General features: G+C 41.4%; 1 protein-coding gene across 1 annotated transcript in view; it reads right to left on the bottom strand.

Annotated features, from left to right (window-relative positions):
- The window catches only part of LOC123970914 (BCL-6 corepressor-like), a 31,013-nt gene extending 5,648 nt beyond the window's left edge, over positions 1-25,365 (bottom strand). The window contains exons 1-6 of the mRNA XM_046049309.1: positions 25,298-25,365; positions 22,461-22,540; positions 14,029-17,814; positions 9,603-9,716; positions 6,285-6,807; positions 4,619-4,846 (exon numbers count right to left, since the gene is read on the bottom strand). Of these exons, the coding sequence (XP_045905265.1) occupies positions 4,619-4,846; positions 6,285-6,807; positions 9,603-9,716; positions 14,029-17,814; positions 22,461-22,463 (4,654 nt within the window). The 5' untranslated portion in view covers positions 22,464-22,540; positions 25,298-25,365. The remainder of the gene's footprint in view (positions 1-4,618; positions 4,847-6,284; positions 6,808-9,602; positions 9,717-14,028; positions 17,815-22,460; positions 22,541-25,297) is intronic.
- Positions 25,366-25,831: the final 466 nt, after the last annotated feature.

Below are 25,831 nucleotides of genomic sequence, written 5' to 3'. Positions count from 1 at the left end.
GTCTGTGGCGTGCACATGACAGAGACAGTAGCTGAGCGAGGAATCCAAGCGGCTCCCTCTGCATTAAAGCTGGCGTATGGAAGCACTTCTGCTGCTGCAAAACACATCAACCATGAGAAACCGCACACTTCCACCTGGAGGAGGAAGAAAAACACCCAGTTGTAGTTGTTCACAACCAGACGACCATTGAGCAAACGATTTCAAAGCTTCCACCAAACATGGAAAGGGCGATTACAGACTCTTTTATTGTCAAGGGTTCTCGTCCTCGTAGAGAGCCAAGGCTGTCGCGTTATAACAGTCAAATTCAATGCTTTTTAAGACTTTTTAAGACCTCAACAAATGTTATCTAACCAAATGTGTTGAAAAATGTCTTTAATAGAAAAGAGATGTACAAATGATAAAACATGACTACCCTGTTGCTCTCTGTTTGATTGTCTCTGCTATGAGCTTTGTGTGTTGTGTGCTTTTCCACCTGCAAAAACCCCCTCCCCCCAAAAAAAGATGGACGTTAGCTCTCTTGTGGCAACATGGGCGGTTTATATTTTGGGAGCTGATCGTGTCCGTTTGTGAACGTGAACTCATGTTGTGTTAAACTCAATATAAAAACAAAAACATCAGGAAGGAATCCACGTTATGAAGAAATGTTAGCCAGGAATCGATGCCAGGCGGGACTTCATTTTGCACCCAAGCTGTTGCACCTCTAAAGAGAGAGGTAAACATGGATAATACATGAAGGAAAACAAATTACGCTGAAAAGAGACACCTTGGAAAGTTAATATAGGCTGTAGTGATAGATCATTTTTTAATCCATTAAACCCGCATCTGCCGATGTTGAAATATGACGCAGCCAGACATCAACATCTGCAGCTAACGTAACCTAAAACTTGTATTAATTTGTGAAGTCTCGCGTTGTCCAATAGTAAATGAATCAAACAAATAAACGGTAATTAGACGTTTTATGGTAGGCCACTGTGCATGACAATTTTCAGGCCAGCCTTAAACACACTATCTGCAAATTTAAGACAATTTATGATCTTCCTTTTCTTATTTAAGACCTTGTAAGACTTTTTAAGGAGCTGCGAGAACCCTGATGTCGGGCACTTTGGAGCCAAGACACAACATCCAGTCTCAGAGATATTTTACTGACACAGCGATCCCCACGCTCTACAACAAGGCCAAAGCTGAATCACTGGAGAACGCGGCGAGGATAGCGGTAACGTGCCACAAAACCTTAAGACCGTAACTGGGCATTTTATCACTAATGAGTGGCAGCTAGCATCTCATGTGCTCCAAACAAGAGCAGCGAATCAGAGTCACACTGGTGCAAACATGTGCTGGCGAATGTTACCTTACAGTTGACTCCCATTCTCTTTTATTTATAAAAGATACTTGAATTAAATTCATAATGGATCATTACATATACTTTGCTTTGAAAAGTACCAAAGAAGACGCTCTGAAGATGCATCAATAATCATCAAATCGTACCCCGACCCAACAGTTGTTTGTCTGCTCTACGTCTTTATCTGAGATTTCTCAGCAGATTAGCTGATGTTTAATCGTGATGGACATGATTATGTTGTTGTCATCTGAAAGTGTAAGTGCGACTGAATACAAAATATGTGTTTTATGTCCGTGTGTTCAGTTATGATTTGAGTCTCAACCTAAAAACTAGCGATATTAAACTGTTCGTGAAGCTTTCACGCCGTCATCCCCTTCTTCTGTGTGTGTACGTGCACAGCCTCCTTCCTGCTCGCCGACAAATGAGCCGCTGTCTGTCCTTCAGCGGGGGACGAGTTAGGTAATAAGAGAAAGGAAAAGAGAGAGAGAGAGAGAGAGAGAGACGGGAACAAAGAAACACACAGCCTCCTTGCTTGAGTGGAGCAGCAAGCAAGCGGGCGAACGAGGGAGCAGATAATGGGGGAGGGGAGGAAAGAGAGTTTCTATTTTCCATTGCAGACGCCTGCAACACACACAGAACCAGAGACCTGTGTAAATGCAGCGCTGTGCACACACAGCTCCTGAATTATTCATGAGTCTGGACACACACAGATGAATTAACATATACGGCACATAATGAAGGTGTGTTTGTGTGTGAAGCTGCTTAATAGGGATTTATCATTCACACATTCACACTCTGGTCATCTGATGTGTGTGCGCTCCTCCGGGCGTTTCGCGGTAAACCTCTGATCATCAAAGTGCAAACATTTATTGTTTTTTCAAGCATGACATCATCGTTATCGTGAACTCCCGGCCACGCCCCCCTGCACATCTGGTGAAGTCCGACGGCGTTTTTGTTGTGTTCATGAATTTCCGTGTAGGAATTTTCTAAGCAATTGTCTCGTTGCTTTTTCGACACCAGATTGAAGAGAAAAAATATTTTACTAAACACTGCTTTACCATTTTTTTTAAAAAAGCCAGTGAATGTAACAAATGTGCATCAGTGGACAAAGTACTCAGATCTTTTACCTAAAAGTAGCGCTGAACGATATGTTATCACGATCAAAAGTTTCATACCTCTCGATATCAATAATTATCACGATAACTATCAATTTGTTATTTCTTTCGAGTTTAAAGTTTACAGGCTGATTTTTGCTCCTGAGTGAAAGTTAATTGTGGTTTAAACTCTTCTTTCTGGTCAACACTTGAGGCCAAACAGTGGATCACTTCACAAACCTGAGGTAGAACACTCAAAACTATTGTGATAAAATCTTTGTCAACAAATATGCACGAGTAAAAAAAGCTTTTTTCAGTCCTTTTTCCTCAATCTTAATAAAAATTGAGCCGTAATTCATGTATGATTCAAGTGAATAAAATAAAAAATTTGATTGAATATTTATTAAACATTTGTTATATATATATATAATTATATCACAATGACAAAAGGTTTTATTGTCCAGCCCTACTAAAAATTAGAAAAACTACATTGGAAACAAACCCTTTTACAAGTAAATTCAACATTCTACTTGAATAAAAGTACAAAAGTAGGATAAATATCCCCTTTCTTTAAATTAAGTTGGGTTATATTGAGTATTCCAGGTCCTGAAAGATGTTTTTTTATGCACAAGATAATAATTTGTAAAACAAGTGATTATAGAAGAAGAAAAGCGGATTTGTTCAATGTGCAGTTTGACTTCGGTTTCTTCTTTTTACTGGTAACTACACAACACTTCATTTAGAGCTAAAAATGGACCAAGTCCGCTGTTCACATATAAAACATTTAGATTAGTTACTTGGAGTGTCCAGTTCGTCTGAAATGTGTTATCTGAAAGAATATAATACTCCCAGGTATTTACCCCATTGATGCTGTATGTATCTTTTGTCTCTTGTAGAGCTCTTACTTTTTAGATGTTTTGAATGACACAGAAATAAAAACTAAAATTAATTTGTTGTTTTGAGAGTCATAAGAGCCGTTTGGTCCGTTGTTTTAACATGTCTCAAGGTTTTCTTGACCAGGACTCGTGGTCTCCTGGATAACTAAATAACTAAAATTGTGCATATTCTTACGGTAAACTTCTGTGTTATAGTTTAGATCACTTTTTGTGTGACCCCAACAGCAAGGTTTCTGATTCTGAGGTGAGGTACAAAGAACAATTATCTGTATCTGCTGGGCTAAATGTTCTGGGGGGAAATAATAGTTTGGAAATGACATGCAGGATATATCGAGAAGCCACCGCTTGTTCAACGCCAGGTTTGGATTTAATTGGATTTATTTAGTTTAACTTGAGTGAAGCGGCATCCTGACGGGAACATGTGGAGCCTCAGAACGCAGCGTTCAACAAACAGAAGAAGAGGAGGAGGAGGAGGCTGCTAACTCATTCCCTACGCATTACTGTGTGTGTGTGTGTGACAGCTCCATCTGGGAGATGTTAGACAGCTATTAGCACGCCACGGGTTCACACACACGAGCGCGTCAGACAACACACACACCGTCGGTTTTATTCCACTCGTGAGCTCCGACAATCGAGAGAGAGGAAAAAGAGACGAGGGAGAGACGAGAGGGGAGGAGGAGGAGGAAGAGGAGATGTGGAGAGGTGATGACAGCGGAGAGACGAGAAGATTTCATCAGCGGCAGAAACACTTTTTGAACTCACAGCTGCTGCCTTCAGAATAAAAGTTTCACTAAAAATCTGCTCCTCTAATGCTGAACATATAAAATTAGCTTATCAAATGTATCTTTTTAAAATATGATTGTTGAGTATTTTATTCATGTATTATTTCTAATTGCCTTATTGCCTCCTTGAATTTATCATCATTACTATTATTTATCTTTTATTTTTACAATAAAGGTATTTTAATTTCCTGATATTGTGTCTGAAGATCCTCTTAAAAACAAAATCACCTCAAGGGGTTTATCCTCAAATTACATTTGAATAAAATATTATTAAAATAAGGGTTAAAAGACTGTGACCAAATACTGCAAATTCTGTAAAAACAAAAAAATCTAAGCAAAATAAGTTAAGGTAAGGTAACGAGATAATCCTGTACTGATCCTCAGAGGGGGAATCCAGATGTTATAATAAGTACAGGTAGAGAAAAGTGAAAAATAAATGAAGTATATAAAATACACACATAAACGCAACGTAAATATAAATAATATTGGGTAATTTGTTGGTCTTACTTCTTGGGTCGTCCCTCCTCACAAATGTAGGGTCACACCAGCCTCCGTTGACCTCTGACCTCCCCCGGACAGTGGGTACATCCATTCTGAAGTTTTTGTCGACATCCGATAGCCGCTGGCTGGAGGACAGCCATTGGCTGAGGTCCCCGGGGAGGCGGGGCTTATTGAGTCGTAGGCCGTTTAGCTCAATGCAAACCTTCAGCTTTTTCACGTCCTCTAGGGTCGAGTCTGTAATAGATAACAACCAATGAACAATCAGAAGGAATGAAATAACCACCAATCAAAGGTTAGGAAAAAATTAATAAGGAGATAAAATATAGTCAATGATTGATAAGTAAAACAATATGATAGGTCATCAGGCACTACAGATATACAGTTGTGTGTCATCTGCATAGATATAAAACCTCACACTGTGTTCTTGTATATATGGACTCTGTATAATGAGAACATGAGTGGGCTCAGTATAGAAATACAACCAAATACAAAGTCTTAGATAGATCTTCACCAATACTGACAACTAACCACTGCAGATAATTTAATAGCCAATCAATGATGAGGGAAAAAACAAAAACAAAGGAAAGGTTAGAGAAGAGAAAAAGCCAGTGAATTATTGGAAAACAGAAGGAATAATTATTTTTATTATTAAAAATCAAGAAAGGGAAGAGTACTTTAACTTGCTCAGTGCCCGAAGTCAGTCTACTGACACCGGACAGTTTTTCAGTGGCTGCACAGTAAACGTCAATGTTGCAAATAAATATATATAAAAAGTCAAAGATAGAAGGAAACTAAAATTCAATCCAGTATATTGTACTTTTGAATTCATAAAGAAATGTTTCTTTTTGCCATACTTTGTAACCGTTTGTCGCTTTGCATCGTGCCGAACAAAAACACTTAATTGTGATTTAATGGGCGTATACCACGGCCTGTCGTGACCTATTGCTTATATATATAATGGTCTTGGTGGTCTCTATAGAGGCCAATCAGAAGAGCCGCCCAGACATAGTGGAGCAAGCAACAGGTAAAGCAAAAGTGAACACACCTGGGTGGTGCTGATGTAATTCGGCACCACGTTGGTTTTGATAGACAAAGTCCAAAAAGCGAGTTGTGAGTTTTGGGAGACTTTATTAAAGTCAACAGAGCAGACAGACTCAGGGGGAGGGGAACAAGCAATTAACCTGCTGATTATTTTCTCAATTAAGTTTTTGGTCCATACAAGTTTAGAAAATAGAATCCAGTCACAGTTTCTAAAAGCTCAACTTGATGATATTAAATTGCGAACAGTCCAAAACCAAAATATATTCAGTTTACTATCTATGGACAAAGAAAAGGAATAAATATTCACAACTGAAAGGCAGGAATAGGGAATGATGGGTATATTGATTATGAAAATAGTTGACTCAATGTTTCAGCTCTCCAAAAAACACACGTCTAAGACCAGACTCATTCAAAACACCCAAAAAGATCACAACAAGTCGATGATATGTTAGACAAAACATCAAGATTATGGCACAGTTTTAACCACAAAAAACTCTAATTTGTTCATTTCAAAGTACCAATTATATAAATAACTGCTTCCTTAAACGGGGCATCAGTGAGGATAAAATAAAAAGTGTAATAATGTAAGTAAACAGGAACCCGAGAGAAAAACCATGACGGAAACTCTTACCGTTTGTTAACTTGGTTTTCTTGTTGTGGTTTCCCGTCTGGTCTTCCTCTTCCCTCTCCTCTTCCCTCCCTCTCTTCAGCCGGCTGCTGATGATGCTGCTCTGGTGGAAAGGCTCCAGACTGAAGATACGTCTCCGGTTTATCGACGTGCTGAGATTTGAACCTCCGAGTCCCGGCATGGATGTCGCCGTGGAGGCGTTTCCCTGAAACAGGCCTCTGGCTGTGGACAGGAACTTTGTTTGTTCTTGTGGCTGTGAGAGAAAACTCTTCTCCTCTTTCTTCTTCTCCTCCTGCGGACCAACTTCTTCGTTCTTCTTCTGCTCCTCCACTGAATCGTCATCCTTTTCTGGGAGGACAGGGAGATTGTCAGAGAGGCGGCACAGAGGCAGGACGGGGAGGCGGCTGTGAGAACAGGAGGGATGGAAATCTACATAGCCAAAGATAAAAACATTATTTTGTTCAGTGTGATCAGACCTCTGTTCTGGATGGAGAAGGGAAAAGTTAATTAACATAAGATCATCAGACTCCAACAGGTAAAACGAAACCAAAAGGAGATATGTCAATAAAGCACAGTGTGTACACGCCCACACAGGTGTCCAAGGCCTTTCAGCTGCAAAACTCTGCTCCATGAAGAAACGATAAAACCTGAAGGAAATTCAGAGAAATAAGAGTTCCTGGTGAGTTTAAGATGTTTTCATTTTCTCGCTTTGTCGCATTAAAAATCTCAAGAAACCAAAAGGTTGTCTCCTCAATACAAAAGCTATCTCTATTCTGTTATCTTAATGCAAAAATATTACTTATGTTGAAATAAATAAATAATAAGACAATTAAATACAAGATTATAATCATAATAAAAAACAGCTTTGTTTGTCACAAGTGAATTAATTCTTTATCTAGAGATGATACGATTAAAAACTGCCGCTCTCAACGTTTTGTTCATATTTTACTAAGAAAACAAATCTCAAACACAAGAGGAGGTTTCTATAGCTCTGTTTTACTCAACATGATGGAAAAAAGGTGTAAAGACACAACAACAGGCTGCAGCTTGGACTGTCCATCTTTTTACCTTCCTTATTTTCCTGTCTCTCTCTCTCTTTGCAGCCATATAATCCCATGCTCTCTCTCTCTTTGACTCTGATTCTCAGTGCGTCCTGGTGCTCCCGGACACATTACACGCCATGGCAACAGGCCATCAAAGCCGATCGTCATGGCAACATTGTCCGGGCGCGTGCACTGAACACAACACCCAGAGAGCAGCGGCCGCCGACGTGCTCTTGAGAGACTGAACCTGGAGGTTTTTTTTTTACCTCTTTAGTACATTAGTTCATTTTCCACTCCTCCTTATTTAGTGCTGAACAAATTTTGTGATATATAACTATTTTAATTCTGTTCACAGATTAAACTTTCTTATACATTAATTTCCTGAAAAGGAGAAAGGCATTATGTTTTATATAACACATTTAGAAACGATTGTAAATAGAATATGAAATATACCTTTAAAAAACAAGACAAAGCAATCAAGTCAAAAACACTATCATCATGAACATAAAATAAAGTGGAAGATTAATATTAAAATAGTTTACATTAAGACACTAAGTCTGTCCATGTCTGCGGAAATAAAATATAGTCTAAAGCACAGTGTCTTTATTTTGAGCATCCTGTGAGTGGCGGACTGATGATCGAAGGTCAAACTCCTCATGAAGTGGGTGATCAATTCAGCCTTACTAGAGGCTGGTCTTACTACATCCCAAGTCTCTCTATACACAACTCATCTCAACCAGCTTGTTAGCGTTCAGGTTCAGAGGCTTTTGGCTTCAGCTTCTTTTGAAATAGATTATGCTTCCTCATCCTGAGGAGAACCACAAGGTTCCACATTAGGTCCTTTTTCATTTACTTTTAAAACGCTTTCTCTGTCTTCTGTTTCTTGAAAATACGTCATCTTTAACAATATGCAGATGATACTCTGCTTTATATACAGCTGTTGTTACTAGTCGCTGTTGATAATGTACACACGGACCAGGTAAAGCAGCAGTGAACACACAGGGTGTAAATATTAATTTCAGTTGTTTGAACGCTACGTCATTAATAAGCTGAGTCTTTTCGGCAACTTTATAAAACATACTGCTGATGTAGAAAATGGAGCAGACAGAGAGGGGTGAGGAAAGCCGGGGTGTTTACCTGAGGTGTAGGTGTGTGTTCGTGGTCATTAAAACCTGCTTTCACAGGGTGGTATAGTGTGAACATTTGAGATTTTTATTCCTGGGGGGGGGGGGTTGGTTTACAATCACGATGCCGGCTAAAAGTTGTGATTTCTGTCGCCGATGGCCTATCGCCTCAACCCTAGTTCCTATCCAACTGTTCTGATCAATTACAACATCACATCTTTTTTCACTTGAGTCTCAAGTTTTTCAAAACACAACAAAATTATATTAAATGCTCAGCCCTTGTTCAGCCCGAACACATTTTTCAGGTGCTGCAATCAGATATAAAGCCAATGCAAAGACGCAAGGGGAAAATAATTTGCCCTGGGTGGTGTGACTAAAGTTTAAAATAGTTGGCTGCTTAAACACCATAGTGGCCAATTTTGTGCTAAAAAAAAGAGGCAAAAATAAGCTTGTTTGAACGTCTCTCATCTGTAATGGGATCAGTTTAGCTGGAAACCTGAAAACACCTTGATTCTGTCATTGCCTGCTTTGAGATGTGGACTAATAATTAAGCCCTGATTTTAAACTGATCACAAAACACACCAAATTGGGCTTTTTACACTAAAAGGTGGTTCTAAGTGGTTTTGTGGACAAGAAAGAAACTAGAATCCAGTTTGTGTTTCAGGTGTGTAAATGCGTGTGTGTTTGTACGTGTATATGTGTGTCTGAAAGTGCACACTTGGCTTCCTAGAAAAAACGAGGGCAGCAGTGTGCTCGGCTTAAAGTGAACGAAGTGCACCGAGAGTTCAAATGTATGTGTATGACAGAAATACACACACACACGGAGTGCACAAAAAAGAAAGAGACAAAGAAAGCAAATGACTTCAAGCGAGTGAGCTCAACCTAAAAAAAACAAGTGTGTGTGTGTTTTAACGTCCTGCAGTGTGTGCGAGCGCGCACATCCTCCTGCAGAGCTCTCCGGAAATCCTCTTACCTCTCGGTGCCTCGGCAGCGGCTGCAGGGAGAGTTCTTCCTCCTCCTTCTCGCCTTCCCTCGCTCTGCTGCCAGCGCTCCCACCCTCCTCCCCCTCCCTCTTTCTGCCTCCCCTCCTCCTCCTCCTCCTTGTCTTCTTCTTCCCTCCCTCCGTCTCCCCGCTGGCCGTCTGCCAGCGCCACCTCCCCCGCCGCCACCACCGTTGCTGCTGTCATCCCTTCTTCTCCTTCTTCTTCATCTTCTCTTTCTCCTTCTTTCTCCTTCAGCTCCAGCTCAGAGAAACGCAGCATTGCTCGCTGAAAAAACAGAAGATAAATAATACAGCGTCAGAGAGAGTAAAGCACTTTCACTTAAACTCTTATTTCTCTCAGTGCTTGTTTCATTTATTGCCACTTAGATTTCATCAAGTGCTTGTTTCACCTGTCGCTTCAAAATCTTTCAGAACTGCTACTTTACCTGACACTTCATTTCCTTTCATTCACTTTACACTGGCTTTTTTCAAATATCGTCAGCACTTTCCCTCAAACTGTGAGAACAAATCTTGTTGTTTGCTTGTCGAGGACAGAAAGTGTCACGTTTTTGTTTGAAAGATAGGAGGTTTCCCACATTCGTAAGTGGCACATCAAAACACATCGTAGACTCTTTGATTCAGATTCAGTCTGTGCCTGAAGGACAGCAGATTCCTTCGGTTGATATTCAGGGTGAATTCCACATCACCATCACTGGTTGGACATTTTCTGCTTTAACTCTCTGCGATGCTCAGATATAAGCAGCAGCTGTCAGCCAGAGGTGAGTTCTTGGCTATTTTCTCTGGCATCCGGAGCCTTCAGGATTTCACTGCCGCAAACCACAAACACACCACAAAATATAAACTTTCAGTCTCACTCTGTGACCCCAGACTCTGCTGCTTTGAAGGAAAGAGAAACCTCCTTGTTGGCACAACATACAAACTGAGAGACATTTAAAAGTCGGCGAAGCTGCTCCAGGAAACAGTGAACAGGGGCTGCTGGATGAACCCCACAACACATTTTTATCTTTACATAATATCAAATTTACTGAAAACATATTTCTGCCTTTGAGATTAGGTGCTTAAGTCCTGCTGGTGCCACCGAGAGGCCACATTGTTAATTACTTATTTAAATTACACTTGAGCTGCTTTCAGTGCATATACTTTTAGCGCCTACCCCTTGCTACTGGACATTTTAATTTTCTTTAATGCAATTGCAATGAATTGTGATTTTCACTTATCATACTTTCACCCCATTTAAGTGCATATCCCTTGATTGACACTTGAACTGCTAACAGCACTTTTCCCTCTTCTGAAATCACAACACCATCCTTATAGTCAGCTCAACTGATTTCACTTCTACTGACACTCAGTGTTTAAATGTCATCTGCCACTCACGTCTCTCCCAGTGCTTGTTTCTAATGCCACTTCAACTCCTTTCACCCCTTTCACTTCAACTGACGGTTTAATTTTTTAAACTGCACTTTTTAAACTGCCTCCAATCTCTATTTGATCTTTGTTGGGAGTTGCACATGCGGCGTACCTAATTAAGGACTACTAGCCAATCAGAAGCAGAGTAGGGCGGGTCCTGACAAGCCGGTAAACACGGCTTCGGTTCAGCTTTACATGTTCCCGAACCAGCTTCGCCACTTAGACTGGATCAAGAGTTTCAGAGCAGTGGGTTATTAATCTGTAACACATTTATCTTTCATGTGTAACGTTTTAACTGAGCTCACACACACATCACAGTAACAACTTTATGTTCGGTAGGGAGGGTGGGGGTGAGGAGAGGCAGTGGCGTGCCCCACCAGCCGCTAGGCGAGCATTATGATGGGTGTTACGTAGTGACGCAGAGAGGTTACGGAAGTAAAGGCTGGACTACAATCCAGCTGTTTTCAGGCAGTTCAGGAGCAGTGTTTTCTGTGGGAGATGGGACTTTTTCACTTTGCAAACATATTACATGCACAAAAAAGAATTATAACACAATCAAAGAGAGGGAAAAAGCTACAAAGCAGAATATGACCTCTTTAAAGACTTAAACTGCCACTTTTGTCACTTCCACTTCTTTCAGTGCTTCAACTTCAGCTAGTAATCCCATGCAGATACAGATCATTTTTGTTATTAAGTTGAGATATGTCACTCTTGAACACAACAAGAATGAAATTACTAGGAGCCACATTTTATTCTGTCTGATCTTAACACATTTTATGATTTAAAATGCACTTCCAAACTCAAAGATACATTTTCTTCAGAGAAAAAGACACCGAGATGAACCGACTCAAACCCAGTAACCGTAGGTAACCACTGGTAACTACTGGTAACCACTCCCTGTGCGCTCCCTGACAGGCCAGTATTTCTTGCTCACCTCACTCTGCCCTGATCACAAACCCATTTTAAAAATGAATGGCCCGTGAAACGAGCTACAAATCCTTCTAATGGCGTTGCCCCAAGCCGGCAGCACCCAAGGGCGTAGGAGCGAAATGTGAGTTAATTTGAGAGGTAACCTCCTTCCTCCAACAGCCTCCGTCAGGAGCCACGACTGACCGAGCAAACTGCCTACCAGAGGGAATAAACCGCCTGACAGCTCAGCTTTCTGTCCTCTGAGAGGAGGGAAACAGCTGACGGTTCACACACAAGGCAGTTAATGTGATTAAGGAAATGAATATCTGCTGTCGCACAAACAAACATGAAAAATTGCTTTGTCAGTGTTGTTATATTGTCAATTTTAAACAATCCAGAGATATTCAAATATTAGGCAGATTTTACCCAAAACGTCACTTCTCACAATCATTTTACCCAGGCCCAGTTATTTTAACTTCCTGCGCCTGATGCCATGTGGATCTGGTTACTTCTTTAGTTAACACTAATTGATATAGATGTACTTTCAGTGCCAAAATCAGTTTTGTTTAATGGGAGCAGCTGTGGCTTTTGATGTTATAGGTTTGTTGTCTGGAGATTTCAACTCTTGGGATAAATAACATCTGTTATCACAAATGAATGATTCGTGACTAGTGATAATGTTTTTATTGTGGTCCTGTTTATTATGTGGGACAGTTATCCTGAGAGAACATAAGTTCTCCAACCTAAACAAAAAAAAATTGTCATCATCACTTAAATTTCTTTCAGTGCTTGTGTTTACTGCCACTTCAACGTCTTACAGCGACTTCCTCTTGTTTTAGTACTTCAAATGACACTTCCTTCATAGTTACACTTTGTCTGGCTTTTCAACAGCCACTTTTTCTCCAGTTCTTGTTTATAACTGGAACTACTACTTCAGCACTTTCACTTCTTCTTTCAGTGCTTCATTTTTCTTGCCATCGCCCTCTGAAGCTGAACCCTCACTGTGCCAACAATGGTCCAACTCTGTGCATCAGGGGTCATGATATAATTTCCAAAAATGCTGGATCATATTCCCATATTTCCCATAATGCAACTCAATGTGCATCATAAACCAACCACCATTAGGAAAACACCACAAGCCAAACTGCACACTTTCTTCGTCTGTGTGGTTAAAGTAGTGAAAGCTAATCTGAGCTCCAAGGATGAGCAAGTAGAGGAAAAAAGGAGGAGGAAGAGGAGGACTTCATTAAAAGTACCACTTTCCTTCCTCCTTCTCTGCCGAGGAATGGAAGAGGAGGATAAAGAGGGGGAGGAGGCAGGAGAGATTTAATTTGAGTTGAAGGGGGATCTCAAGGGGACGAGGAGGTGAAGATAAACAAGGAGAAAGAGGAATAACAAGAAGCAAGAGCAAGCGACGAATAGAAGCACAGAAACAAAACTAGAGCAAAAAAAAACTGATGGTGAGATGTAGATGAAAGGAAAAATAGAGAAAAAGAAGAGACTGAGATAAATATGTGAAGACAGTGAAAAGTTTTCCTTTCTGCCTCCATCTTCTTAACTTTTAGGGAAAAACCAGCAGAGTAACAGTTGCCTGGGGCCATAAACATACAGCCGCTGTGTTATCCTAACTCGACCTCAGCACGACCCAAAACATTAGTCGTGGAAAACAGTAAAGAAACATCTCCTGCATCCCAAAAACGACCTCATAACACCTACCAACATGATTCCTACAATCTCCTCCCGCATTCAAAAAACTTATGACACATTTATTTTTGTAGAAACAAGACAAGCCACAAGGTCAAAGGTCCACCACAGTTTCCATCCAACATCTGAAAGAAATGATTGGCTGATTCATCATTGAATACAACATTATTTTATCAGTTCTCTGCATATTTCCATGCATGCGGATTTTAAATGTTTAAATAAAATTAGCAATTTTGATGTAAACCTTCTGGGGCTGGAGAAAGAAACTTACAGTAGTTATACAACGGAGGTGACATATCGGTAAATAGTTATTTCTTGGGTAAAAACACAGATTTGTATAGTAGAATTAGACCACAATAAGCAGCTGGTCTGTTTCCTCTCAGTGAGTGTGAGTCAAATTGCCTTAATGAACAGTAAGCAGAAACATCAATATCAGAAAACAAACCAAAACAGGCAGCAGTGGTGCAGTGAAAAATTGATTTGCCCTCTCCATCTCACCAGACAATCACTGTTTCACAGCCTAATGAAAGGATGAGGGGAAAAAAATGCCATCTTACCTGGAGTGCTCTCTGCTCTCTGCTCAGTTTGCTGGAGTCGGCGTAAAGCTCTGTGGTCACGCATCTAAACCGGTCGCCAACATAGCCGGATGAACTGGCGATGCGTTTGGTGAGGCCGGAGCGCCGGTTCTTGCAGCAGCCGGCGTCCTCGTCCTCGTCCGCCAGGGGATCCATGCTGTCCAGGATGTCTTTGTTCCCATCTTCACAGCTAGCAGTGGTGAAGCCGGAGTTTGGCGCCTCTTTCCTGGGTTCTGTCTCATTGGAGGAAAGGCCTTCACATTCTAAGTCTTTGTTAACTGCCAGTTCTGGAGTCAGATCTGCAGGGATCAAGTTAAGGCCTCCATTGAAAGGATTGCCAGGTGACGGGTGCCGACAGGTTGAGCCCCGAGGAAAATTGTTGCCGTATGTGGGGACACTAGGATTGTTATTTACATAGCTCTGGTTATTTCCAAAAGACTGGCCTTTGGAGATGGTATTTCCACAATTTGGACAACTTAAACAGTTATTTCCAGATGCAGGGGCCCTGAGATGAATGTTTCCGCAAACTGGGCGCATGGCATTGCGGTTTTCATAATTTGTAAATCTGGGATTGATGCTCCTGTAGTTTGGAGTCACAGGGTTGCTATTTCCAAGAGTTGGACTGCTGAAAATTCTGGGTTCACAAGTTGGAGCCCTCAGAGCCATATTTCGGCAACATGGACCCACAAAATTTCTGTTGACAAAATGTGGATTGTTTGCCTCGCCAGAGTTACGAGTGGGACTTTTTGGGTTGATGTTAATACGCAGCGGGGCACTGCTGTTCACAACTCCCTCAACTGGAACCCTGGAATTAGAACTCCTGCATGCTGGGGGACTGAAGTCTCTGTATGCCGGCCCCTTACTGCTGCAAACTGGACTGTCTGAATCAAAGTTGCCCACAGAAGCTGGACTCTTTGGGCCAGTGATTAAAGACACCGCTCCCAGGATGTTGTTAGAATTGTTACAATCACTAGAACACTGTCTCTCCCTTTCTTTGCTAAAAGGACCCAATGAGATAACATTTCTGGAAGGGCTTTGCTTAGGGTTAGCATTTTTATTGGCTAAGGCCTCTGACTTAGCTTCATTACTAGTGCTCTTCCCATCAACACCTTTATTCCTACCATTAGTGACACCAACCCCTATCAAGTCGCCAGCACCACCAGAGACTCCAGTTTTACATTTTCTTGAAAACTGCTGTGGAGAAGTTCGAGCACAGTGCATCGTCTGCTCCTCTGGGATGTCTGGGAATGGACTAAGTGGTTCCTCCTCTTCCTGGATCTCTTCACTAGGAGGTGAAGAAGAGTTGTCCTGAAGGGGTTGTTGTTGGGAAGTATGGGATTGTCTCTGATCTGTAACCTGGCTTGGAGGCAGGGATTGTGGAGGCCATGGCTCTCTTTCTTGAATGTGTTTACAGCCACTCCCACCATGCTTGGATGAATCTTCTCTTATGGTCGTTAGGGAGCTGTGCTTGTTGGTAGACAAATCATCCGCCTCATCATGAACCAGGTCAATACAAACCACATCATCCCTGGCCAAAGTGAGGCTTTTGCCTGTTGTCTTTATGGTTTGGTTTGTGGACTTGTCTCTTTCATTGTCACTCTTTTGGGAGCTGTCAGCATCTATTTTTTCCTGGTTCCTGTATGGTTCTGCACTCCAGATTTTATCTTGGGTCTCAAGATGGTCAAGACCTGGATGGGAGGACACAGGTGGATGCGTCGTCCCCCGGGAATTCTGATATGTCATGAAGTCACCCTGGTTTGGATGTACTCCATATGGAAGGCCATGTTTTGGTGAAATGCGAGGGGGATAAAAGCTGCTGCTGCCAAGCAAGACTGGATGTGGATAGACAGGCCCTTTGCCTGGTATGGCCATGCGTTGCAAGGACATATTTTCAGCAACTGCGTATGGGATGTAACGGTTAGTGTATCCTAGTCCAGGAGGGAGGTAGGAGTCACCATAGATTTGACTGCAGGAGTTTCCATTTTCCACACAAGACTGCTGTTGCTGCTGTGGATGAGGTTGGCTCTCGTGAGTCTCTGGCTTAGCACGAGTCGTGCTCGGTTTTCCAGGGCATGTACGAGTTTCTCCTTTACTGTTTGGAAGGGATTTCTCTGAATCAGTAGGGGGGACTCGTGACCATTCAACTTTGGACTTTGGGGAAGGAGATGATGCAGAGGGTCTTCCCCCTAAGTCAGGGCTGGGAATATTGGTTACCTCAACTGTCGTGGAGCCAGGTGAGCTTTGAGGTTGTGGATGATGAGGAATATTGTCTAAACTCTTATTTTTAATAATTTGGGAGCCTCTGCTGTGGTCAGAGCTGACAGCTGAGGAAGGACCCGAAACCCAAGGGGAGGGCACAGAGCTCATCATTTCAGGACGATCTGGAGTCTTTGCTGACCTGCTAACAGGTGAGGGTAGACTTTCGTTTAGGTGCTGGTCCTGACTGGCTAGCAGGCCGTAACGAGATGATGGTAAATAACCCAACTTGGCCAGGGCCTCTAATTTGGATGGGAATCCATTTGAGAATCCTTCCAACTCTTTAGCAGACAGATCTAATGGTTTTTCCCTGGGCTTTTTGGTAGGCTTTTGAGGTACACCTCTCTCCAATGATGACTTTGCAGGTGATATGCACTTCTCTGCACAGCGATCTGAGCTGGCATCTTTGGTTTTGTTGTTGCCTGAATGCATGGAAGAGCAGTGCTCAGAGCTCAGGTTGCCCATGTAAAAGGGGTGAGACACAGAAAGTGTGGTTGAGGATGAGGAGGTGCTTCGGTAAAGCGACTTCTGGAGATCTGTAGTGGGGTTGTTGAGGGGTTGGGGTGGGGGAACTGAGCTTGGAGGACGGGTAACTGGGGGTGTCTCTAAGGCAGCAGTGCTAGCTGAACTGTTAACAGGGGCACTACTACTTCCTCCACCGCCGCTGCTGTTAAGAGTGTTCTTGGAGGAAGTGGATTGACTGGACTTTGCGCCACTGCTACTGCTGCCATGTTGTCGCTCAGTATGATGAACAGCTTTAGGTTGGGGCTCCTGGTGGATCTGTGAACTGTTACTGAAGGCAGAGTGTTCCTGATGTACCTGAGGCCCAAGGCCCTGTAAAGCCTTGTCCTGGCAGTGGGGCAGTGGTGAAAGGACAGCAGAAGCTGGAGTGGACGTAGGGATCCTGATTGGAGGGCCGAGTGGGGAAGAGATGTGGGCAGGGGCATACTGAGGCAGGTAGAAAAGTCTTTCTTCCCCAGTTGTGCTGCTTCCTGCCCCAGTGGCACAAAGAGATTGATAAGCCAGCTGCTGGTGGATGAACGGCGATGGCTGTGACAGGAAGGAGGCCTTGTATGCCATGTCCAGGAAGGGGTACATTGTTGCATCAGCATAAGGGCTCATCCAGGGCAATCTCAGGAAGCTGCCGGCACCATTCAGGCCCAATTCTGACTGCTTGTCATTGGGTAAAATGCAACGGTCCAGCCCCCGGGCATCACCTCCTGCAGCAGGGACAATCACAGGTTTCTGCAACCCTGGTGGTGAGCTTTTGTAAAGTCCAACATATCCATTTGCGGATTTCTGGCCATCCAATAGGGTTACAGCTGGTTTGTACAGGAGATCATAACCAAGTGGGAGAGAAGTGCCAGCCTCCTGGGGCTTTTCAGCAGACAGAGGATGGATGCCGGGATAAAAAATTCCTCCGTGGGGGCGATAGTTGTCCCCCACCAGAGCGTTGCGGTCGATGCTGAGGGCAGCGAGCGGGTTCATCCTGTAAGTTGTGCTGGCATCCACCTGCAATTTGGGGAGAAGAGTCAAAGTCAGTAACGACCAGACTGCTATTAAACATACAATGACTGTACTACTGCATTCTTATGTAGGATACAAATGAACACAAGTGATCCTTCATAACGCTAGAAACAGAACTTGTTGCTTTCAGACTGAGCTATGTCAAAAAAGTTTTTCACATTCACAAAATAATTGAATAAATCTCAATCTCAGTTAACTGAAGACGACATCTTCAAATTGGTTGTTTTGTTCTAACACTTCAAAATGCAAATATACTTTGTTTACTATCACTGGTATATATAACTGGTAAAAGCAGCACATGTTCACATTGAGAGTCCAGAACAAGTGAACTTATGTCATTAGTTTTTCCCTATCAATCAACTAATAAATTAATCAGTGTGTCTGTTTATGTTTGTGGAGGCCTTGTAGGTTTAGCAATGTGCTTACAACATGTAGTCAAACCATGCTACCACTTTACTACCAACTCAGCTAGAAAGTAATCTCTGGTCAGGTATTGATATTTGCTTGATCAGCCAGCATGTGTATATTTTCTTGAGAAAAGGCAGGGACATCTTGACGACTCTACACATGCACAACTCAACGTCCAACGCTTTCAGCTGGATATCAAATGGCTCTGCAGTATCGATTTAATCTAAACGATTCTCCCTGTAGCACACCAAAAACTGGGAAATAAACCATTAAATGTCACATGCTTAAATTCACCCTGCAAGGACAAACAGGAATAAATGGAGGAAAAGGGATTTTATCCATTTAGAGAATCTCTACAACAGGACAGCCTGTGATTTCATTTTTCCTTTCATGGACAAAAATAAGAGCAGCCTTTCTTTTTTTCTTTTTTTTTTTAGTATTCCTGGATGACATACAATGCCCAGAGCTACTCTTTCACTCTCCCTCGACGGATCCAGGAAACAGAGAAAGAGAAAAAAAGAGGGGAGGCAAGGGTGAGAGAGAATAGAGAAAGCCAGAGAGAGAGAGAGGGGAAAATAAAGAGGAAGCATGAGATAAACAAAGAGAGAGCAAGAGACAAAGGGAAAGCATAGCAGTAGAAGAGAGAGAGTCAGGGAGAGCAATATTGAAGGAAAAAAACAGCCTAATTGAATTTCCTGTCACACGGCATCGTGAACCATCTCTGATTGGCTTTCAGCCGCAGGGCCATTAGGAAATTATCCAGACAGCTGGGTGGCCGCCTGAGATGTGGAGGAAGCAGAGAGATCCTTGACTCGCTCTGTTTTTCAGAACCCCAAAAAATTAAAAGAGATCGAAAAGTTTGTCTGGAGGAAAATTAAACTCTGAATTAGAGGAATGTTAGGAGAGTAGTGATGAACAGTTTCTGGACGTAGACCAAACCCAGAAAATATGTAAACCGCGATAATTACAGATCGTCAGTTACTACAGCTGGTGTGATGTGACATTTTAGGACATAACGTCATGTTACAATCCGTGGCTTCTGTCGCACGCAATTTTGTTCCTTAATGCAACATGGCATTTTGTGAAAGACGTTTTGTGATGCAATGTGGCATTTCATGACAAGACATGAAGTGACGCAACATGTTCTTACATTTGATATTTAGTGACCTGACACTTTCTGACTTTATTTAGTGACATTCTTTGACATCAAATTTAATCTTGTGACATTTTGCGACATTTCGTTTCGCAACATTTTCACGTGTTGTGACATTTTGTGTTGTTCTATTTCATCGCAACGTGTTGTGACATGTCATTTTGCAATATTTCGTTTTGCAACATTTTCATCTGTTGTGACATTTCGTAACATGTTGTTTCGCGACATTTCATCTGTTATATTTTGTAACATGTTGTGACATTTCGTAACGTGTTGCTACATTCGCAACGTTTTGCTACATGTCATTTTGCAACATTTCACATGTTGTAACATTTCGCAACATTTTGCTACATGTCATTTTGCAACATTTCGTTTCGCGACATTTCATCTGTTATATTTTGTAACATGTTGTGACATTTCGTAATGTGTTGCTACATTCGCAACATTTTGCTACATGTCATTTTGCAACATTTCGTTTTGCGACATTTCATCTGTTGTATTTTGTAACATGTTGTGACATTTCGTAACGTGTTGCTACATTCGCAACGTTTTGCTACATGTCATTTTGCAACATTTCACATGTTGTAACATTTCGCAACATTTTGCTACATGTCATTTTGCAACATTTCGTTTCGCGACATTTCATCTGTTATATTTTGTAACATGTTGTGACATTTCGTAATGTGTTGCTACATTCGCAACATTTTGCTACATGTCATTTTGCAACATTTCGTTTTGCGACATTTCATCTGTTGTATTTTGTAACATGTTGTGACATTTCGTAACGTGTTGCTACATTCGCAACGTTTTGCTACATGTCATTTTGCAACATTTCACATGTTGTAACATTTCGCAACATTTTGCTACATGTCATTTTGCAACATTTCGTTTCGCGACATTTCATCTGTTATATTTTGTAACATGTTGTGACATTTCGTAATGTGTTGCTACATTCGCAACATTTTGCTACATGTCATTTTGCAACATTTCGTTTTGCGACATTTCATCTGTTGTATTTTGTAACATGTTGTGACATTTCGTAACGTGTTGCTACATTCGCAACGTTTTGCTACATGTCATTTTGCAACATTTCACATGTTGTAACATTTCGTAACGTGTTGCTACATTTGCAACGTTTTGCTACATGTCATTTTGCAACATTTCGTTTTGCGACATTTCATCTGTTATATTTTGTAACATGTTGTGACATTTCGTAACGTGTTGTGACATTTGAAACGTTTTGCTACATGTCATTTTGCAACATTTCACATGTTGTAACATTTCGTAACGTGTTGCTACATTTGCAACGTTTTGCTACATGTCATTTTGCAACATTTCGTTTTGCAACATTTCATCTGTTGTGACATTTCATAACATGTTGTGACATTTGAAACGTTTTGCTACATGTCATTTTGCAACATTTCACATGTTGTAACATTTCGTAACGTGTTGCTACATTTGCAACGTTTTGCTACATGTCATTTTGCAACATTTCGTTTTGCAACATTTCATCTGTTGTGACATTTCGGAACGCGTTGTGACATTTGCAACGTTTTGCTCCATGTCATTTTGCAACATTTCACTTGTTGTAACATTTCGTAATGTTTTGCTACATTCGCAACGTTTTGCTACATTCGCGACGTTTTGCTACATCTCATTTTGCAACATTTCCTTTCGCGACATTTCACCTGTTGTGACATTTTGTAACGTGTTGCTACATTCGCAACGTTTTCTACATTCGCAACGTTTTGCTACATGTCATTTTGTAACATTCCGACATTTCATTTTTCTTTTGTGACATTTCGTAACATGTTGTGACATTTGCAACATTTTGCTACATTTTTGTTTCATGACATTTCACCTGTTGTTACATTTTGCAACGTGTTGTGACATTTGCAACGTTGTGCTACATGTCATTTTGCAACATTTCCTTTCGCAACATTTCACCTGTTGTGACATTTCCTAACGTGTTGCTACATTCGCAACGTTTTGCTACATGTCATTTTGCAACATTTCCTTTCGCGACATTTCATCTTTTGTGACATTTCGTAACATGTTGTGACATTTGCAACGTTTTGCTGCATGTCATTTTACAACATTTCACATGTTGTAACATTTCGTAACGTGTTGTGACATTTGCAACATTTTGCTACATGTCATTTTACAACATTTCCTTTCGCGACATTTCACCTGTTGTGACATTTTGTAACGTGTTGCTACATTCGCAACGTGTTGCTACATTCGCAACGTTTTGCTACATGTCATTTTGTAACATTCCGTTTCGCGACATTTCATCTTTTCTGACATTTTGTAACATGTTGTGACATTTGCAACATTTTGACACGTCATTTTGCAACATTCTGTTTCGCGACATTTCACCTGTTGTTACATTTCGTAACGTGTTGTGACATTTGCAACATTTTGCTACATGTCATTTTATAACATTTCGTTTTGCAACATTTCACGTGTTGTGACATTTTGTAGCGTGTTGTTATATTTTGTTGTAACGTGTTGTGACATTTAATTTTGCAACATTTCGTTTTGCGACATTTCAAGTGTGGTGACATATTGTAATGTGTTGTTATATTTCAACGCAACGTGTTTCATTTTGAAGGTCATTACAAGTCATTTTATAACATTTAATTTCGCAGCATTTCAGCTATTGTAACATTTTGTAACGTGTTTTGACATTTCCAACATTTTGCTACGACGTCATTTTGCAACATTTCTTTTCGTGACATTTCACGTGTTGTGACATTTGGTAACATCTCGTAATGTGATTAAACATGTTGGGATGTGATAAACATGATGTAAACAAACAGTTAAATTAAAAATCTTATTTTTCAGGGTACCCCAGTTTTAAGATGCATGACCTACCCTCTCTCTACACTGTATCTGTCAAATAAAGGCAAAACACCAAAAATGATCTTTAAACTCAACAAACTAAAAGCAATGTTTTATTTGAATATAATAATGGACAAGCGCCATTTTTGCATGGAGTGATTGTAGTTTTGGCCGGTATGTGGTGATATCAACACTAGAGAAAAGTAAAGTTGACTTGTAACCTTACCATGCTGGGAGCCCACAGTCTTCTGGTTTCTGCTTCAGACGGGACCGTCTGCCTCGCGGACGCCGCTCAGCCCGCCATGTCTGCAGACGGAGACAAAAACCACATGAGAGGAGAAAGTGTTAAAAGCACAGACTGACTGAAACAAGGCTGAGGTTTCTGTACAGGAACAAAGGTCTCACTCTGGAATAGAAACTGTTTGCAGGGACACTTTCTCTGCAATTCTTTACATTTGGGTGAAATTATCTTTTAAACCAGAGCAGAGAGGTTTCCTTGAGGATTTACATTTCATACTTTTTAGGAACTATTTAACAAGTGTTGTTTCTGAAGGTGAAATGTGGACAAAAAGTCAAAAGAGAGAAACAAACACACTTTTCAAAAGGAAGATATTGAATGTCTTTTCTTTTGTTCTGCAGCAGAAAAGCAGACAAAAAAAGTACTTTTTCACATTTACTCACTTTTTTTAAAAGAACTTTAGAACTGAATTTTTAATTCAAACTTAGACTTATACTTTGTAAAATTATTGAAGACAGAATAATTTAAAAGCTGCTGGGTGTTTTCATATTCATGTATTTGGACTTTTGCAGCTGTTCTAGACAACGTTCCGCTCTGGGGAGAATATGCGGTGAGTCTGTTTTTGACGGAAGCCGCGTCAAGCAGCACAAAGCAGATGAACAGGGCAGGAAGTCAGACTCAGAAACGACACGGAGAATACAATATAATTTTCACCATAAAACACACCCTGTGCAGACTCCCCATCATAAATCAACAACTACATTTGAAACAGACAGAAATCAAACCATTTAACTACGGAGCCTACTTAACCAGAGGAAGCACAAAACGTGAACAATGCTTCTGGTGGAATCCAGCTGCAGACTTCATTTTCTGTGTTTTAAGTAATGAATTAATTGTTTCAATTATAATTAAGTAATTTTACATGCATATTGTGAGTTTGAGAACATAAAAGTACAATAAAAAGGAAATGGTGGGGGGAAGTATAAAGATAAGTTTCTGTTTTCTAGACGTGACACAACCAGAAGAAGCTGAAATAGTAAAACTGATTTTAAAGAAAGTCAGCGGAGCTCGGTGTGTGTTACAGGATACAGGAAACATTTCAGCTGCACTCACACAAAAACACACACACACACACACACACACACACACAGCTCTCTGCAGCGACGTTACGAGCCTCGAAGTCGGTGTGTGTGTGTGTGTGTGTGTTTTATCGCCCAGCCGGAGGACTGATAAGGCACGTCGCCTCGTTTCCCGAGGAAGTCATAATCCAGCAGAGAGAGAGAGAAAACGTATCAGCGCTGCTCGACGAACACACACACCCAAACACACACACATCAAATATCTGTGTGCTGCAAAAACACGAACACACACACACACACACACACACACACACACAGAGAGTGATTGATGGCTGTTAGGGAGCTGGGATTTCAATAACGGCTCTTATCTCCAGACTATTGAAGGACAGCTGTGTGTGTGTGTGTGTGTGTGTGTGTGTGTGTGTGTGTGGCGCCCATGCTCATCCATCAAACTGAACACACACACACAGCTGGATTTTCTCGCTGGGAAGTTTATCAGCAGATTTGAGGCCAAATCTCTTTGATATCCTTTTTCTCTCCATTCATTTTTTAAATCTGCATTTTGAATTTCTGTATAAAACTAAACAACAGCTAGTACTGTATATCTAACCCGTTCAGTGTCAAAAACTGTCCAGTTAATTAAATTCTTATATAGAATTAGAGATGCACCCAATGTTCGGCCACTGAAATTAACCGGCCAAAAATAGTAAAAAAAAAACAGTTTCTGTGTCGAAAGTCGAAAGACCGAATAAATTTCACCGAACAATCACGTCGACACGTCGGCGGTGTGGAAACGTTTTAAAGTGTCCCGTTTGCAGACGCTGTTCTGCCGAACTGTCTCTCAGCACATCCGCTCCATCTGCGGCTGACTTCTTAGAAAAGAACCGCTGTGAGTGTTTCTGCCTCTCGTCTGTGAGAAGGAGAGGAAGCTAGCCGCACCTAAATTTGGAGTGCGCACGTATTCAAGCCTTTACGGTAAGTGAGGCGGCCCAGAGCGAGCTGACAGGCAGGTGAGACTTTATCCTGTCAGTTTGTCTCTTTAGTATGAAGAGAGGCTGTGAAGACGAGAACCACATACTACATTATTTATCAAACCGGGTCGGACTTGATGAATTTAGCGCGAGGAGGAAACACATGTGACAACGTCCGGTTTTCAAAATAAGGCGTCTGTACAGGATGGAAATCAGATTAATTGGATTATATTCAGAGGAAGTGGCTCAGGAGTTAGAGCGGGTTGGCTGTTAATCGGAAGGTCGGCGTTTCGATCCCTGGCTCCCCCTGGTTGCGTGTCGAAGTGTCCTTGGGCAAGATACTGAACCCCGATTGTTAGTTTCCGTTTGAGCACTTAGGCTCAGTGTATGAATGTTAGTTTCCGTTTGAGCACTTAGGCTCAGTGTATGAATGTGTGTGACTGGTGAATGCAGATGTAGTGTAAAAGCGCTTTGAGTGGTCGAAAAGACTAGAAAGGCGCTATACAAATACGGAGCATTTACATTTACAAAACATATTACATGTGTCCATTAAAAGTAAATGTAAACTCGGGCCCCGGTCCCCTCGCCATAGTCTCTCCCCATCCTGTGGGAAACACGGAGGAAAAAGCTAATTTTCACTATTGAATTTATGCAGTGGTAAAACAAAATGTAAAAAATAGGAATGTATTTCCCTGCATTTTAACACCATTTACAAAGTTGTCGCAGCTGATTGAGTAACACCTGAGACACGCCCACCAAACGGGAGCAAACATACCTGGAAGCCCGTTGCAGAACTCTGCAAGACATTTTGAGACTGAACTCGCCCCTAGTGTTAGAGCAAAAGAGAGGGTAACACTGTTACACTGGATAAATTACAACCATCTCCGAAAAAATTGATCAGTCTCAACTATTAACACAAATTCAACAAATCTCCGTGAATTCAGCGCGACTTTTCCATTTTTCCAACTTTTCCGCAAATTTGACCTCTCATCGCCGTTTCCCACAAAACGCTGCCATCAAACTCACGTCCTTGTTTAGAAGACGCAGCAGACGTGTGTGATACCAACGTGTCACGTACAACAATAACAGCAAAGGGCCGTGAAGACCAGGATCCAGATCTTCTTGACCAAAGCGGGAAACTGTTCTGTAGAACGTGCAGTGTTGTAGTCGAACATGAAGGAAATCGTCTCCTTACAAACTCATGGAGGACGTGAGAGAAGCACAGAGAGACAGGCTGCTGCATCCCGCTCAGCTGGTTTCAACATGCAGTTAGAGAAAACGTTCCTGTGGTTTATCACAGAGTGACAGC

Source organism: Micropterus dolomieu, linkage group LG01 (assembly GCF_021292245.1).
Source record: "Micropterus dolomieu isolate WLL.071019.BEF.003 ecotype Adirondacks linkage group LG01, ASM2129224v1, whole genome shotgun sequence".
NCBI classification, from domain to species: domain Eukaryota; kingdom Metazoa; phylum Chordata; class Actinopteri; order Centrarchiformes; family Centrarchidae; genus Micropterus; species Micropterus dolomieu.
Note: the sequence above shows the minus strand (reverse complement) of the source record. Positions and strands in the feature narration are given on the sequence as shown.